Source organism: Euprymna scolopes, chromosome 10 (genome assembly GCF_053919585.1).
Source record: "Euprymna scolopes isolate OS-2025 chromosome 10, ASM5391958v1, whole genome shotgun sequence".
Taxonomy (NCBI): Eukaryota; Metazoa; Mollusca; class Cephalopoda; order Sepiida; family Sepiolidae; genus Euprymna; species Euprymna scolopes.
Window position 1 is genome coordinate 105,691,504 of NC_136491.1, and position 17,693 is coordinate 105,709,196.

Sequence of the window (17,693 nt, forward strand, 5' to 3'; positions counted from 1 at the left end):
GAGGTGGGATTTTGCTGATTGTTGAGCTGTTGGGGGTGTTTACGTTGCATCTATAATCGTTTGTGCCTTTCACTATGATCCCGTATAATACAGGGTTAAATAATATCAATAAGTGAGATTAATTAGTTTTTCCAATATCGAAGTCACCACTTATCAAGGTCAAGTGCCAATCAAGGATAAGGATTAATGAGATGAGAATGAAAGCAATGAATGCCGAAAGATGAGGAACACTATGAGAATGCTTACATTGATCAATGGTATGAACTATGTTTCATTACTTCTGGGGCGATCCATCACAAGAATTTGTTGACATTAAATTTGAATGTAACATTTCAAGAACAAGTCAAAAAAAAATTCTTCATACATACATGTGCAGGGTATTTGTACATGCTTCTCTGACGACGGCACTCGTGTTCATTGGTGCCGTCTTTTCGTGATCAGCGTTTCATTTGTTTGACTAAGATGAATAAAACTTCTTGTGCAGGAATTACACAAGGAGACGTTTACCAAGTTTTCTTCAAGGTTTATTTGAAGAGACTTACAAGAGAGAGAGACTAATGTTATCTTATCTAGTTATGTACTTCTTAAACTTTACTCTATAACTTAACAAAATGAGTGACCTGCACGTTTCCTGCATTACTGGCCATGGCTCGTTTGCATGGCTTCCACCGAGAGACTATTTGAAATGCTTACCTTTCTTCAGCTAAAAAACATAACATTATTAATCATTGTTCAATTATATTTTGTCTGCCATCTGACCTATTGCTTCTGTCTTGTCGCCTATCTTTCATTCAACCCTGGAAATGATACTATTTTTCAGATCTGGGTTATCGTTATTTATTCAATATGACCCTTATCAAAAATCACACTAGCTAACTTAATCTCTACTAACGTAGGGTCCCATAAATAAAACGAAGATGAAGCTATAATCAGTAGAGAAGCATTCCCGTGGCACTATGCTCAATTGGTGGGAAGTCTGCTTGACACTAAGCACATGGAGAAAGCAAGAAACTCTTTTTCCGTTCTCATAAAAAGACGAGTTCTTGCTTTGAATATCTTACAAGGGAGAACCAAACACTGAAACTCGGTTGAATATGTTCTATGATAATTGTGATAAGTGTTTCAGTTATGAATTAGATAATATAACATTTAAAACAAAAAAATGAAAATAATTTACATGCAAAAGGGACATATTTGTTTGAACTAGTTTAGTGGTTTTACGATCCCTAACCATTCCCCTCCTGAAGCGGCACTGCTTGATTCCAGTGACAAGGAGCAAACCATGATAACTGCAAATAATGCCAAGATATGCAGAGAGAACATACAGCATTTTGGTATTCAAAATAAGGCCACCAAATTTTAGTACTGACCAGGTCAAACGTTGCTTAACTTCGGTGAATTGACAGTTAACAGGAAGAGAGTTCCCCAAGTCTGCAGTTCCTGGAAAGAAGCTACTAAAATTAGAAGCTATATTATAATAAGGTATCAAAACTGGGTAGTTTTGGAAACCACTCGATCACTCAATCAAACGAGACGACAATGTGATGTCCCTTCTATGAGAAAGAGGAATAAGGAAGCGAAATGGTCCTCACCCACTAAATGCATTGTGTTACCAAACAATCTCACCAGGGCTGGTAAGAGGTGACGATCGTCTAGTGGTATTCGTTCCACAAAAATTCTTTCCCTTAATATGTCGGCAACCTTCATGTAGTCCCTCCTGTAATCCCAAATGTCTTTCCTGGAAAGAATTCTGACTAGAAAAATATCGGGGAAACCAATGCTAACAATAGAATCTTCGGATTCATACGACATGATGATAATGACTAGGGCTGGTCTCTATGAGAGTGTTTAACATCCGTGTAGTACATTTATAAAACTAATTAAAAAAAAAACAGAGAGTTTTTTGGAGAGTCCCTTTGTAGGGGTTCTAATTTTGGCAGAAGATTTTAGGAAGAACATATTTTAGGGAGTGTTGTATTGTGTATAGCGAGTGCATATATTAGGTAAGTGCAAAATGAATAGCCAATGTTCAAAATGTATAAATATTTTGACCCTCCCTTTACTTAAAAATTAACCAAAAATCAGGAATTAAACCAATTTTAATGAAAATTTCAGTATTTATCAAATAATGATCACAGAATATAATGAACACATTATTTTCTAAAATTTAAATCTTAGTGGAAATGTATTATTTTGTTTAAAAAAAATACCTTTACTAAAGTTATGGTTTTCCGTAGAAAAAAAATACATGAATTTATTTTTGCTTTTTTTATGAAAATAAAGCATCATGAATTGTAGCAATAAAAAAAAATATTATTTAATTTTTTACATGACCATTACGAAAAAAAAGCCCCTAAAGTCGGTATTAATGAATTCGGTATAACTCAAAGAAAAATTAATTTCTCGAACTGCCAATATTGTCATTGAATTAAGCATTGTTTATTTAATATTTTCACACAAAAATTATAATTGCAAAAAATATTTCTACTTTTTTTTCAAATTACAGGTTTCACATAATTTTAATATGTAAAATTCTAATATTTTCCTCGCTCGCATGAATATGAAACTTCTGGCGTAACGTATCTTTTATATAATCTTGGAAAATATTTTTTTTTTTTAATTTAAAAGCAGGAACACAAAAAATAATTAAATTTAAAAAATGGTAACAATTATACAAACGTCCACGATAGGAATATACGGAATGTACGGCTGGGGGAAAAAAAAGAAAGAAATCCAGCACCCCTACCTTCGTTTAACTACCTGATGCCATTTTTAGACAGCCTTTCGACTTTCTGACATTTTGGGCTTCCATATAATCCATATTTAGACGACTTCTGTTTTGTTGTAATTCTGCCTTCACAGAATCTCTCGCTTTAGGGGGCTAATTAAGCTTCTTTTGTACAAACAAGGTGTTTTTTTTTTATTGAATTCAATATCCTGGGACTTTATTAATTATCTTTTATATAGTTCCATAAAACTGATATTTATCTTTCAAAGAATTTTTACAATGAATTTATTAAACTTCAAAATTTAGCTGAATTTATTAGCTTGCCATGTCGCCATGAAAACATTTTTTATTATAACTTTATTTCACATGTACAAATATTTTTTTTTTCCTTTTGGAAATTAACTTTAGTCTTTAATCTTTTAAATACAATCAAAAAATAGTCAGAAACCTACAAAAAAAATATGATAAATCGGTTTTCAAAGCTATGTCCTCCAATTTTTTTTCAGCATTTTTGCCCGTACCTAGAATATATATATATATATATATATATATACATATATATATATATATATATATATATATATATATATATATATATTTCTATAAAAGTGTCTGTCTGTCTGTGTGTGTGTCTGTGTGTCTACGTTTCCCTACGCAATAACTCTGTCGATTTTAAGTCTACAGACTCGAAATTTGATATACAGGGTACTGAGATTTGGGAATCGGTTTTTGGCCAGAAATTTGGCGATTAAGGGGTCAAAGCTCAACGATTTCACCTTTGAGAATTCTACCAAACTCCTCCGACAATTTTCGGTCTAAACACTTGAAATTTTAGATATAGGTTCCTTGGACTTAATAACTTGATTTGATCCCAAAACAATAGATTTTAAGGGGTCATAATAGGGGTCAAAGTTTTAAAAAATAGACTGCTTTTTTCTTTTTTTTTGGCTCAACATACACCTCCAAATACCCGGGCAACGCTAGGCACACATGCTAGTATATCTATAAAAGTGAACGTGTCTGTCTGTCTGTCTGTGTACATTTCCCTGCGCAATAACTCTGTCAATTTTTAGTCTACAGACTCGAAATTTGATATACCACTACTGAGATTTGGGAAAATCGATGTGATCGGTTATCAGCCAGAAATTTGGCGATTAAGGGGTCAAAGTTCAACGGTTTAACCTTTGAGAACTCTACCAAACTCCTCCGACAATTTTCGGTCTAAACACTTGAAACTTTAGATATAGGTTCCTTGGACATGGATCTAACTTAATAACTTGATTTGAGCCCAAAACAATAAATTTTAAGGGGTTATAATAGGGGTCAAAATTTTAAAAAATTGACCGTTTTTTTTTTGTTCTGTTTTGTTTTGTTTTTTTGCTCAGCATACACCTCCAAACACCCGGGCAACGCCAAAAACCGATCACATAGATATTCCCAAATCTCAGTATTCTGTATATCAAATTTTGAGTCTGTAGACTAAGAATTGACAGAGTTATTGCGTAGGGAAATGTACACAGAGACACAGACACACAGACACACAGACACACAGAGACACGTTCACTTTTATAAATATGTAGATAGATAACTGTAATTTATAGTCATCTGTATGACGTGTGTATATTCATGAGTTTCTATTATCGTCTAGTGATTAGTGTATGTGAGTGCGTATATGTGTGCATATATGTGTGACCGCCTATCTAAAGTTCGTTGTGTGTGTGTGTGTGTGTGCATCTAAATACAGTTCATGATGGCACAAATGATATGCATAAATACCTTTACAACACAAAGCACGAATAACATTTATTTAGTGTTTCGAAAGGGAGAAATATTTTGTCCATCTATGATTTTGTCTTGACAGAAAAGCTGCAATGGCAATTCTCCTCAAGAATGACAGAACTTCGGGTGTTATTTTGGCACCCTTTTATTCCAGATTGTTTTCCCCCTCTTGGAAAGTTGCAAGCTGGTCCTAGATGGCTACATTCAATAGGCGTTGGATCCCTTCCTTCCCCAAGTGCTTTGAACCATTACAACTGATCGACTCTCCAACTCTCTGTCTGATGGCCTGGTCTTCAAACTCTAAACACTAACTAATTTGCACGTATCTCAAAAAGACCATCTCCCTCTCTAAATGACGTCATTAGTGGATCCAGAGAAGCTAGTCTTAATTGGTGATTGGAATGTCATCCTTGATCCCAAGATTGATAAGGTCGGGGTGATTACCGGGTCGGAGTGATGTGACAGCAGTCTTACTGACCTGATGGCTTCGTGTGACCTTGTCGACAGGTTTCATCTGGATCACCCGGGGCGGGAGATGTTGACGTGGCATGCTAGAGTGCCTTCACATCCAAGTAGTTACTTTGGTCGGATGTTTGTTAGAAGAGGCAATGTAGACTTCCTATCTTGCTCCACGTTCCACTCTTTAGGATATTCGAACCATAAATTGGTTATAGCCCATTTGACCTTAAGCACTAGGCTTGAACTAGCCAGATACTGGAGGTTAAATAGCTCCTTACTGAAGTTAGAAGATTTCCGGCTGAAGGTTAAAGATTTAATTCAGCGGGCACTAGTGGGGGCGGTAACAGGAAGTAAATGGTGGGTTAGCACTAAGGCTAAAATTAGACGCTTCTGTGTCCAATACAGCCAACGCCCCGCCCAAGATAGGCGTAACAAAGCCTGTAAATGATAGGCTAAACCAGGCGATGACTTGGGGGGGGGGGGCACTAGAGATAGTACTAGTTAAGGATGACCTCAACTGATTGGCTAGCAAGCGGTACGAAGATCAAGAAGTTAGGGCTAGATTAATGAAAGTTTCCAAAGAGGCTGTGAACACTGTTGAGCATAAGGCTGCTCTACATCGTGGTTCAGATGGGTACGTTCAGAAAGTAAATGACTTTGAAGGGCATGCTCTCATATCAACGTGCGAGATCTGCGAGGGATTTCGGGAGCATTTAATGAAGCACTGTTTTTTCTTTTTTTCTTTTTTTTTTTACAAGGTGGTCACCATTTATCAAGGCCCGGAAGCCACTCAGGGATAAGGGTTATTGCATGTACAGTATATTAGTGTTGAGATTTAATAAAGTGTCTACTTAAGGGGGCAGTTCATCAGGAATTTGTTTACGTTAGACTTGAAGACATCCAGGTTGTAGTCAGATGGGAAACAGGCAAACGGAACAGAGTTCCACAGGCGTGCAGTTCTAAGAAAGAAGCTTTGTTCATGGAATCCATGTTTTGATTCTGGCACAGATAAAGAGTGGGGAAAATTTTTGACAGTGGTTTCAGCTAGATGGGTGTTTTCCGTAAAAGATTGGTGAGGGGGGGACCAGAGATTGGAGCTCAGACGAGCACCTGCCATGGAAATAACGATAAAACAAAGATAGGCTCGCAATGTCTCTTCTGTGGAAGAGAGGCTGTAAGGAAGAGAAAAGGGCATCCCCCACCAAGCCACGAAGTCTATTTTGTACTCTGTCAAGGCAGGATAGGCTGTTTTTAGCAGCTCCTGCCCAGATATGGCAGCAGTATTCCATCCTTGGATGTATTTGGCTTTTATATAGATTGAGAATTGCATCAATAGTGAGATATCTTCTGGAGCGGTAGAAGGATACCACCATCTTTCCAGCTGACAAAACTTTTTTGGTTTGAATAATCATAATAATCGTCAACCATCACACGTTTCTGCATTGCCCAGTCAATATTTAACAGGAGACATTTTTAGCGAAAACTGTTTCTCGGTTTATACTCAAATGTGAGAGAGCTATAGAACTATTAGATGATAACCACTAAATAATGAATTCAAAAGCATAAATTCACAAAAGAGATACTTTTATAAATGTTTAAAATAGAAGTTAAATTAGATAGGAAAATGTAGAATGTTTGTTCATTTTTTTTAAAGTCGTTTTTGTAAAAAGTAGGATCCTTAGCTGAGATAAAAAGTTTGAATCGATAATTTAAGGGCCATGAAAAATCGCATTCAAAGCTTCCCTACTAATTATACAAATTACGTTTGATTAAAAGTTATTAACAAGAGTCCATGTTTATTTTTATTTATTTATTTTTTTTCGTTGAAGAAAGAAAGTTCAGTGAGAAAAGTTAACAATATTTAAATGAATAAGTTTATGTACTTGTTTCGGATGAGCAAACAATAATCTGAAAGAATTAATGTGTTGTGTGTGTGTGTGTGTGTGTGTGTGTGTGTGTGTGTGTGTGTGTGTGTGTGTGTGCGCGCGCGCGTTAGTTTTTTTTTCTCTCTCTCTCTGTTTCATTTTACTTCAGCTGAAGTACTTGAAAATCAAGGGGGCCCCTTTCCGGGACTAACACTTGATCTGTATATGAGATACATTGATATTCACTGAATAACCCTTATCCTCGAGTGGCTACCCGGCCTTGATAAGTGATGACTCCTTTGTAAAAAAAAAAAAAAGAATCCTCTAAAGTTCTCGTTTATCCTTCAAACACTGAGTTAACAAAGCTGAGAACATTATTCCTCTTTCCCCAATTGACCATTTTATAGTACATCTTTTTTTTCTTTTGATCTCTTGGTTTTATTGGATTCCAGGACAAGAATTCATCTAGTCTGGTGAAGTATCTATCTCGGTGTTGTTAATTGGGGCAACATCACCTGGAGAAAGTGCACCATTCCCTGTAAAAGACAGTGTGGGTTAGCCATATCGAGATCTTATAATGGCTGCGAATACTATGTAATTTTGAATATTTAGTCAAGATTTACTTGTAAGGAAAAGTATCCTCATGGCAGGTTTTCCTGGCAACCCCCTGTACAAAGAGACCTTAGACACGCGAGGATAATATCTAGTAGGCATCCAAGCTTCTTCTTTTTTTAATTTTCTTATTGGTTTGTTCAAGCTGAAGATGGGGCATCCTACCGCATGTCAAACATTCGCTAATTCAGATATTTCAACCAAGAGATCTTTTTAAGATTCTGGTCTTACTTTCAAGTGCAATCGTTTGAATCTCTCTTGCACTTGGTTCACTGGGTATGTTTGGCAGGTGATTTTTTAAATTCTTTCTCATGAATCCATTTGCACATTTAATTACTGGAATGATAGAGATCTTCCTAAGATTCCACGGTGCGTGCGTATGTACGACTTTAGAAATGCTACCTCTAACGCCCGATTGAGCAAAGGAAGGTGCGGCAAAGTAGATGTTAGCTCTCTCGTGGATTTCGGCTCGGCTGTTTCTTGAAGAAAAAAAAACCCCTGTCCTTTATGAGTTCTGGGTAGAATAAAAACGGCAATTTTTAGAAAATCAGAGAAATGCATCTGTTTGGCTTAGAATGTTATATTTGTTTTTGTTGACCCAGGCGAGTGTGTGCGCAGAGAGATATGCGCAGAAACCATTTTAAGCATTTTCGTTTTGGACGCCGTAGAGTAAACTTTGGTATCTACAGTTTTACGTTTTTTGTGTGTGTGTGTGTGTTTTTTTTCTGACATAAACAAACAGTTCTTTTGTGACGTCACGTAGTACAAATAAAATTTTTACTGAGTTTTTTTTTTTTGTGTGCTTATTTTGTATTTTATTTTTTATGCTGTTGTTTTTTAACGTCAGTTGTTTTAAAAGGTTCCAGTTATTTTATTTATGTATTTGTTATTATTTTGTTTTTTACAAACAAACAAAAATACGATCTAATTCTGCGACCATCCTTTATTGTATTAGTTTATAGAACATATATTTCTTTCTTTCACCCGTCGATTACAAACAAACGAGACAAGACAATATGTCTCCAATAACTATAGATCTGGTTAGTTGAATCGTATGAGTGTCGTGGAACGTTGGTCGTTATGCTAACATAAATTAAATCACGTGATCTTACGCCATTATCGTTCCATTTGTTGTTGTTTTTTTTTTAATGAAAAATCGCTCTAGACCAGGCATGAAGCCACTTGATGTAAGGAACTAAAAAAAAATAAAAACTAGCTAACGATAAGTATTAGCTGGATAGATTAACTCAGAAACCAGCAATTGTTCCTCCTTTGTCAGAAACATCGCTCATTGTTATGTGAGGACTAAAGACCAAAATAGGAGGAGCGAGAGCTACGAGGTTGACGAAAGTAAACCCAAGATCCAACAACGATGTTTCTGTTTTCGTGTTGCAGAAAGAAAAAGATGAAGAAAACATCCGAGTCTGACGAATCGAAGTCATTCGAAGACCTCTCCATGAGTAACAGTAAGTATACAAAAATTATACAACCAATTTCCGGAAGTCCATAACTGTACTTCCGCTGGTAAATCAGAAGAACAGTCGACTCGAAGTCCGCAGAAACCGGTGTCAGATAAATATTCAATTTTTCTAACCAAAAAAAAAAAAAAAGAAAGAAAGAAAGAAAAGAAAAAAGAGAGCCATAAATATTTCATAAAGTAATATTTTTTATAAGGTACTTATACATGACAGAAGCCACCGCCATTATTTTGGTTTACACTAAGGGCGGTAACTCCTATTTCATAAATATGTTTAATAAAAACTTTTCTTTTTTTTTTTTAATTAGTGTAAAATTGTCACTGTAAGAAAATATAGGTTTTTATTCTTACGGTGATTTTTTTTTAAATGTTCGGAAAAATAAATCCAATGAAATATAATTGAATAAACATATTCCCCCACCCACCCACACACATATATTTTCATTTATTTAAAGTTCTAATTTTCGGCTTATAACAAAGCCCTTATCAAGAATTTTTTTTTTAGTCAATAGATTTTTATTTTTCTTCTCACTTGCCATGGTGTAGTTCAGCGCAGTCTCTATTTGTCGAAGATAGATGTTGTACTGTCTAGTCCAGTGTGTAAATGCTTCATGTTTCTTGTTTCCGTGTATCGGGGTCTCATTTGTTTTATATGTCTTGTATGAAACATTGTATTTCCTTTTATTATAGAAACTATTTTACTAATTCTGTTTGACATTATATCGTTCTCCTCAAAACATTTTCCTGTGCGATAGTTCCTAAAAACCTTATTGTCGACCTTATATGTTTTATACTTAGCATTATCTGTAGTATATTTTCCTGTAATATCCCGTTGAACACTGAAGTATCTTTATTGCAAAGAGAATTTCAGCAGGTGATAAATTTGCGATTGTATTTTGATTTGGTGTTATCTTATAAATCGTTAGGGATTTTTTAATACTTTTTTCTTCCATGTCAATATTGGCATTCATTTCCAATGCTTTTTTGAAGGTATCAACAAACCTTTCGGCCAGGCCGTTAGACCTAGGGTTGTACGTTAGTGTAGTGACGTCCCCTATTGCCAACGACTCACAGTAGTTATTAAATTCTTGGTTTGTGAATATGATACCATTGTCGTTTAAAAGTGTATTTGGTATTCCCAAACGACTAACGCCTTTATAGTGTTCGAAGCTGTGGATGTTTGTATCTACACATGACAGACCATTTCGAAAAACTACCCACAATTACCAGATAATCGTACCCCTTCAATGATCCTGCATAGTCAATATAAATGCGTGTCCAGGGAACGTCTGTTTTTGGCTAGGGATGAGTCTTCATCGATGGAACTTTTGCTGCTAATTGAAATTTTACCAGATTTTCCGGGCACATTCAAGGCCAATAAGTATAATCTCTCATTAATGTCTTCATTATAGAGATTCCCGGATGGTCCATATGGAATTCTTTCAAAATTCTCTTTTGCAAGACTCGCTGTATTATGGCTGTATCTGCATATCTCAACATTTCGTCACATATCGAAAATGGAAATCCTTTTTTCTTTATACTTGTTTCTTCATACTGTTAATATATTCATCCATTTCGCTGGGGGTTTTCTTCCAGTGCCACCGGTAGTTCTCTAACGATGCTAAGTAGTATATCCACTAGTTCTTTTTTTTTCCTCATTTAGTGTCGCTATAACTGTTTTTCAAGTAATTCAGAGTTTTTCGGAATCAATCTAGACAGACCATCTGCGCGTGTGATTTTACTCGATAGCAAATATTACATTTTGACATTTAGTTAAGCATAATAATGCTCTATCTCTGTAATCTATTTGTTTTGTTTTTTTTTTTTTTTTTTTTTTGTTTTGTTTTTTCATTTTCTTTCTTTGAAGATTATAACGCTGGGTATGGGGCAACCAAACCAGCTGTCAGCATTGCCCTGCTTTTTATTGCAACCAACCGACAGCTCTTTTTAGTATCCTCGCTGTTCCCTTAAGTGCAATTGTCTGGATCTCTTTTGCACTTGATTCATCAAGGATATTAGTTAGGGAGGACTTCAGGTTCTTTTTCATAAGTCCTGTAGCATCTATAATAACTGGTATGATTTAAATCTCCCCAAGATTCCAGTTTCTTTTCATTATCTCCCTAAGATTACAGTTTCTTTTCATCATATATCACGTCTTTTTTTAGGCAAAAATCGACAGTAGTGGTGTACGGTCTATTTGTAAAACGAATGGTCTACCATGAATAAATCTGGGAATTTTTTTAATGGCGTACACACTTCCCGGGCCTTCTTTTACAATCTGACTATAATTCCTTTCAGCTGGCAGTAAAGCCCTTGAAGGTAATCGGTTTAGTTGATTCATCTACAACCCAGTATAAAGCACAGCTCACGAACCATATTCGCTTATGTCTGATGCTACAATTAATTCCTTTTTCGGATGGTAATGCGCCAAAGCTAGATCCGATAATAAACACTTGTTAATGTTTTTAAATACTTCTTCGAATTCTTTCGCTCAGTACCGTTTTTTTTTTTTTTTTTTTTTTTTTTTTCACTTTCCTTACTAATTCATTTAACGGTGATATCATTTCGTGCATTGTCTGAATATACAGACTATAGTAATTGGCAAGACACAGGAACCTGCCTATGCATGTTTCTGTTTTATATATAGCTTTATAATCAATTATTTGATGCAAATATTCGATTCTGTTCATGCCGAATTCACATTTTTCAAGGCCAAGTTTAAATTCGTAATCTTCTATTCTCTTGAATACTTCTCGAATATAAATTTTGAATCCAGATCAGCTAGCCTGGTATCTGTAATTTGATGAAATAAATATGCCTTGGATAGATCAATTTTCGAGAAAGCAAAGACCGGCTTGGAACGTCTCTTCTGTGAGAAAGAGGTTGCAAGGAAATCTTTCCTCATCCTACATATTTTCTTGGCCTAGCCCCCTCAGATTATATATATTATGTTGATGGCCTTAGGATAACATCATGAGAGGAGGTTGAACATTAGTTAGATTTTCATATTTCACATCAAAACCTAAAGAATTTTACAAAGGAGACATTTATAAGCTCGTTGATTGAATCAAGTTATAAAGTTCAAAGGTCATCATTATCATTATGAATCATGATTTAAAAACTAACATCCTTTCATTTACCAGATGGAATTTTAAATCGACCACATCTTTTGCATCGACCTAATACATTTAAACAGTGTAGTGGTATGTCTATATTTTTCGGTCCAGAATTTTATCGTGTGGTGATTATACCTACTTTTGAAATTATTTTCTGTGATTCCTACGCGAATTTCTTATTATAGTTGCTATTATTTGTTGTCGACTTGTACATGACATTGAAGTAATGAATATATCGAATATTTTATTTAAAGAATTGTTTATAGTGTTGTTTTACTATAATGTTTCAAGCGGCCGTGAATACGCTGCTGATATTATTATTTACACTTGTTTTGCATATGATATCAAAGTAAAGAAGTATATTTGAATGCAATTATGTTATGTGTTTTTCGTTTTTCAGTCGAAGCAGACAACGTGGCCTACAATGAGGATGCAACAGATGACATTTACCAAAACGCTGTTTTGTTGGTCAAGGAAAACTTATTGGTGTATATTGAAAAAAATAAAATGGAAGAAGTACCTTTTGAAAGTGAGTTTTCGGTAAGAAGTCAACCTCGTTTTTAAATACTTGACTTTTAATCTTTCTCCCCTCTTTTTCTCCCTCTTCCTCTCTCTCCCTATGCTCATATAAATTCGTTTTTCTTTTGCGTGTATTGATATTCATATTAAACCCCCTCTTTGCTATTTATTTAAAAAGAAAATACAATTTTGTTATATATGGGTTGTGGAATCGCATTCACTAGCAAAAGATCTGTCTAATTTGCATATTCTTTTAAACATTCATTTTAATTAATTCCCTATTAGTTTTTTCGATTTTCTTATGGGATGATCATCTTTAGTTTACTATTACGAGTAATTATATTCATGCAGATATTCTACATGGTTTATATTTGCATAATATTTGCATAAAAAGTTTACAGTAAACACAAAATTGTTTCCATATATATTTATGTATACGTATATATTTTTGTTTAATCTATCTATCTATCTATCTATCTATCTATCTATCTATCTATAAAAGTGAATGTGTCTGTGTATCTGTTGGTGTATCTGTGTGTCTGTCTGTCTGTGTACATTTCCCTACGCAATAACTCTGTCAATTTTTAGTCTACAGACTCGAAATTTGATATACAGGATACTGAGATTTGGGAAAATTGATGTGATCTGCTTTCAGACAGAAATTTGGCGATTAACGGGTCAAAGTTCAACGATCTGACCTTTGAGAACACTACAAAACTCCTCCGACAATTTTCAGTCTAAACACTGGAAATTTTAGATATAGGCTCCTTGGACATGGATCTAACTTAATAACTTACTTTGAGCCACAAACAATAGATTTAAAGGGGTCATAATAGGAGTCAAAGTTAAAAAAAAATTGACCGCTTTTTTTTTTGCTCAACGTACACATCCAAATACATGGGCAATGCCGGGCACCCATGCTAGTATATCTATAAAAGTGAACGTGTCTGTGTATCTGTCTGTCTGTGTGTCTGTCTGTCTGTCTGTGTACATTTCCCTACGCAATAACTGTCAATTTTAAGTCTACAGACTCGAAATTTAATTCAGACAGAAATTTGGCGATTAAGGGGTCAAAGTTCAACGATTTGACCTTTGAGAGCTCTACCAAACTCCTTCGATAATTTTGGGTCTATATACTTTAAACTTTATATATAGGTTCTTTGGACATGGATCTAACTTAATAACTTGATTTGAGCCCCAAAAAAATAAATTTTAAGGGGTCATAATAGGGGTCGAAGTTTAAAAAATGTTTTACCTCTGCGGTCTCTACCAAATTACTCAAACAATTTCTGATCTAAACATTTGAAATTTTACATAAAGGGTATTCAGAGATAGGGAAAGCTTTTTAATCGATTTGTTTCGAAAATTTTTAATTACCAATATATAAATGTGTGTATGTCTGTTTGCATGTCTGCCTAAAACTTTTGACAGCGGCAACGGATTTTCACATGATCAGTATCGTTTTAAAGTTCGACCTTTCATACGACAAATATCGAAAAATTGGCTAAAAACATTAATATCTTCACATTCAACTAGGCACTTTTCTACAGGGGAGGGGGTCACTTTTTTCGCCGATATTTTTGAAAGTTATCCTCTCCTTTACATTGTCTAGCCTTAATTTTAAGAAATGTCGCTTCCGGTTTGGCGGTGGTTGTAACAGCATAAACGTTAGGTTTTACATCGTTCTTTTCCTCCTTTGCGGTACAGGTTCGAACCTGCCTTCCTACTACCACTTTTTATTTTTTTGCTCAACATACACATCCAAACACCCGGGCAACGCCGAGCTGAAATGCTAGTATATATATATATATATATATATATATATATATATATATATATATATATATATAAGGATAACGTTGAAAAACAAATCTTAATTATTTTCAAACATATAGACACATGTGTTTCAAATTTTCTTTTGAATGTAGGAAATGATAATTACTGCCAGTCGGAAAATTCGAACCCAAATCACAAGTTAACCCTTTATTTCGTACGTCGATATTGTATCTTAAAGCTCTTAGAAATTACCTCGAGAAATTAGGAAAATTAAGTATCACAGATGTCAAATCAGCGAGTATATACAGTAAACAGTCAGAGAGTAATCAGCGACAGAGTATTGTATTGTGCTAGTTAACCGCTGTTCTTAGTTACCTAAAAAAGTTTCCACTTTTTTTCCTAAAGGGGCCTTATTTATTTTTTATTAAAGGGGATAATATTTTTAAAAATAAATATTAACAATTATTTTTGAGCCTGCAGACACGTCTGTTTCGAAATTACTTTCTCTAAGTGTATAATTTAACCCGCTGGATTTCCAAGCTTTGTTATCGATAGGTTTCGTCTTAAAAAATTAATACTTCATTCTAACTACCAATTTTCTTTTGTCGAATATTGGTCCATGTTGTTAAGAAGAATACCATCTCATTGGATTTCATTCTTTTAGAACTACATGTTATCTCATTCGGATTATTTTTCAGAAGAAAGCCGTACTTCTTGTTAGCAACAAATCTTAGTTATAATGGGCACCGTATTTGTTAGCAGTAGCAAATGTTACACAACGTTTCAGAATTTTTTAGATGAGGGTGGATTATTCGTATTATTTGGATAATTCAGACTACTGTTCTCATCTTTAGCGTTACTTTCACAGCGTTTCGATCGATGTAACCGCCAACCTTCTTCAAGTTAATCTTCTCGAACTCGGGAATCTTTCTGTCAAACTCAGGAATCTGCACTAATTTTTGAACGTAGCATTTTATTTGATTTACGGGAGTAGCATGCTCTCGTTCCGTCAGCCATGACTGTGTAGAAGTCCTAAGTAATTCACAATTGTATTTTGAATGCCGCCCGCACTGAGGATTGAACCTTCAACCTCCAAAAGAGACAACTCCAACTTGACAACTGAATTTCGCCAACTACTTTATCTAATATACGTGGCGTAGTGGGTAAAGTACTTGGTAAATTTCAGTTGTAAAGGATTCCGTTCGAAATCCCGTATAGATTCACAAATTCAACAGAAAAATTCCCGAATCCGACAAGATACTCCTGAAAAGGGCGAAGGTTACATCGACCAAATCGTTGCGAAAATAGCACTCAAAACGAGAAAAGCTGTTTGAAACATTCAAATAATACGAAATATTACATTCTTTCATTTATTATTAACTAGCAGGATGACCCGACGTTGCCCGAGATTGAATAATAATCAACGGATGTTTCACACTCCCATATTTTTATTGTCATCAAAATCGATGAAATAGCCCATTTTTCAATCAAATCGATTGATTGCCTGCTCTAATTGGGGAACCATTGTGATGCACATGAAGGAAGCTTCATATGCATCTTGCAGTGACTAAGTTCACAATATATTTTAGTCTACATTGCACTGTAGAGAACCTACTGTTGATTTTATAAAATTATTTTATATATAATGGCTTGCATTAAAGTTTAAAATGCAAACGTCAAGTATCATACTTCATTTGTGCTCTAAATTGAAACATTCATTTCGAACGCGCCCCTGTCACCTACTGTTGATTTTATATGTCGGGTCTTTCGGCTTGTGTGGTAATAAAACTTCTCAAATGCACTTGTGATGTTAGGCAGTGTAAGATGTTAACTTTGGTCAAAATTGCTTGTTCCTTCTTTCATCGGATTATTTCGATTATCAATTATCGACACTTATCAAAAACACTGTGATACAACACCTATCTAAGAACACTGCAAGGCACAAAAAGTACCTTCGTGTGAAATTTCATAAAAATCAATCCAACCGCTTTCGAGTCCATAGGGTGCGAACTCACAGAGACACAGGCGCACAAAGTTCATATTATATAATAGATAGATAGATAGATAGATAGATAGATAGATAGATAGATAGATACGCATGATGTGCACAAAAATTCAGAGGAAATGAGAAAATAAATGCATGTTATTCATTAAAAATATCCGAAAAAAATTTTAAAAATAAAAAAAAAATAATGATAAAAGACTAGTTAGCAGTTTTATTAATAAAGTAGGTATTTATGTGCTTCCCCACGAAAGCAAATTTGGCACAAGGCCGTTTTTTAATGCGGAGAGAAGGATGAAAGGGGGAACCAGCTCTCCCAAGGAGGGGGGGGGGCTGGTAGTGACAATTGGTATGAAGGGTTTCCCCTACATTGACCAAAACTGATTGCTACTATAGAAATGATCTGATATGTGAGGTTGCCCCTACATATTACTTTGATTGCAGTATCTGCCGGAACAGATACTACACTTTGCTCCTGGCCCGAAGGCTACGAACGATACCCGATGCCAGGTAAGTTTTATTAATAAAGTAGGCTACACATAAAAAGTGGACGTTTTCTTTTTTCTATACTGCTAGATGACACAATCATAAATTTATAATCTGTGCACGATTTATAATCTACTTTCTTTTCATTCCATTTCCCTGTTTTCGTGCTTTTAGGTTTTAGGTTTGGGAGTTCAAAGAAACAACAACAAAAAAAGTAGGAAATTGATCACATTTTTGAAAACAGTTAATTTGGACATATTAGGAAATAACAAGGCCGATAGCCATTAGTCGTGTGCTCTTGTGTAATGAATGAATGCGTAAATGTAGGATTGACATGAAATTCTTAAAGATAAACTAAAATGACCGAAAAATGGGCAGAAATGACTTAAATAAATAAAAAGTAAATGACTTAGAATGACATTAATGAACTTAAGGATGAATTGAATGGCCTTAAGAATGACCCGCACTTTACAGATACTACACTTTGATTCTTGGCCAAAAGGCCAAGAAAAGCTTAAAAAACTAAGAACAGCATCTATTAACAACAGACCTTTGATCTTAACCAAAAAGGCCAAGCACAAAAGTGTTAAGGAAAGACCGACAGACCGGCCGACGGACCGACGGAGTGACTTATAGAGTCGCTAGCACGCGACTAAAAAATATTATGAAATGATTAAAATAATTTTTAAAAACATTTTTGAGACTTTTCGAAGAAGGCCGTTGGTCTTTTTAGGGATTTTTCTTTTCATTTTTTGTACTGATAGTATTAACACTGAGGGGTTGGATCCTTGTAGAGAGAAAGAAAAAAGAACACGTCTATTTTTGTTGGTGGTTGTTGTAAGTCTCGCGTTGATGCGTATGTATGTTTGGTTTG

The 17,693-nt window shown here is 34.9% G+C and overlaps 1 protein-coding gene across 2 annotated transcripts in view; it reads left to right on the forward strand.

The window, feature by feature from the left end:
* The window catches only part of LOC145286185 (receptor-type tyrosine-protein phosphatase epsilon-like), a 181,800-nt gene that overhangs the window by 70,523 nt on the left and 93,584 nt on the right, over positions 1–17,693 (forward strand). For both annotated transcript variants that reach the window (XM_080134974.1, XM_080134975.1), the window contains 2 exons: positions 8,839–8,909; positions 12,437–12,576. In XM_080134974.1, coding sequence (XP_079991100.1) covers positions 8,839–8,909; positions 12,437–12,576 — 211 coding nt within the window. The remainder of the gene's footprint in view (positions 1–8,838; positions 8,910–12,436; positions 12,577–17,693) is intronic.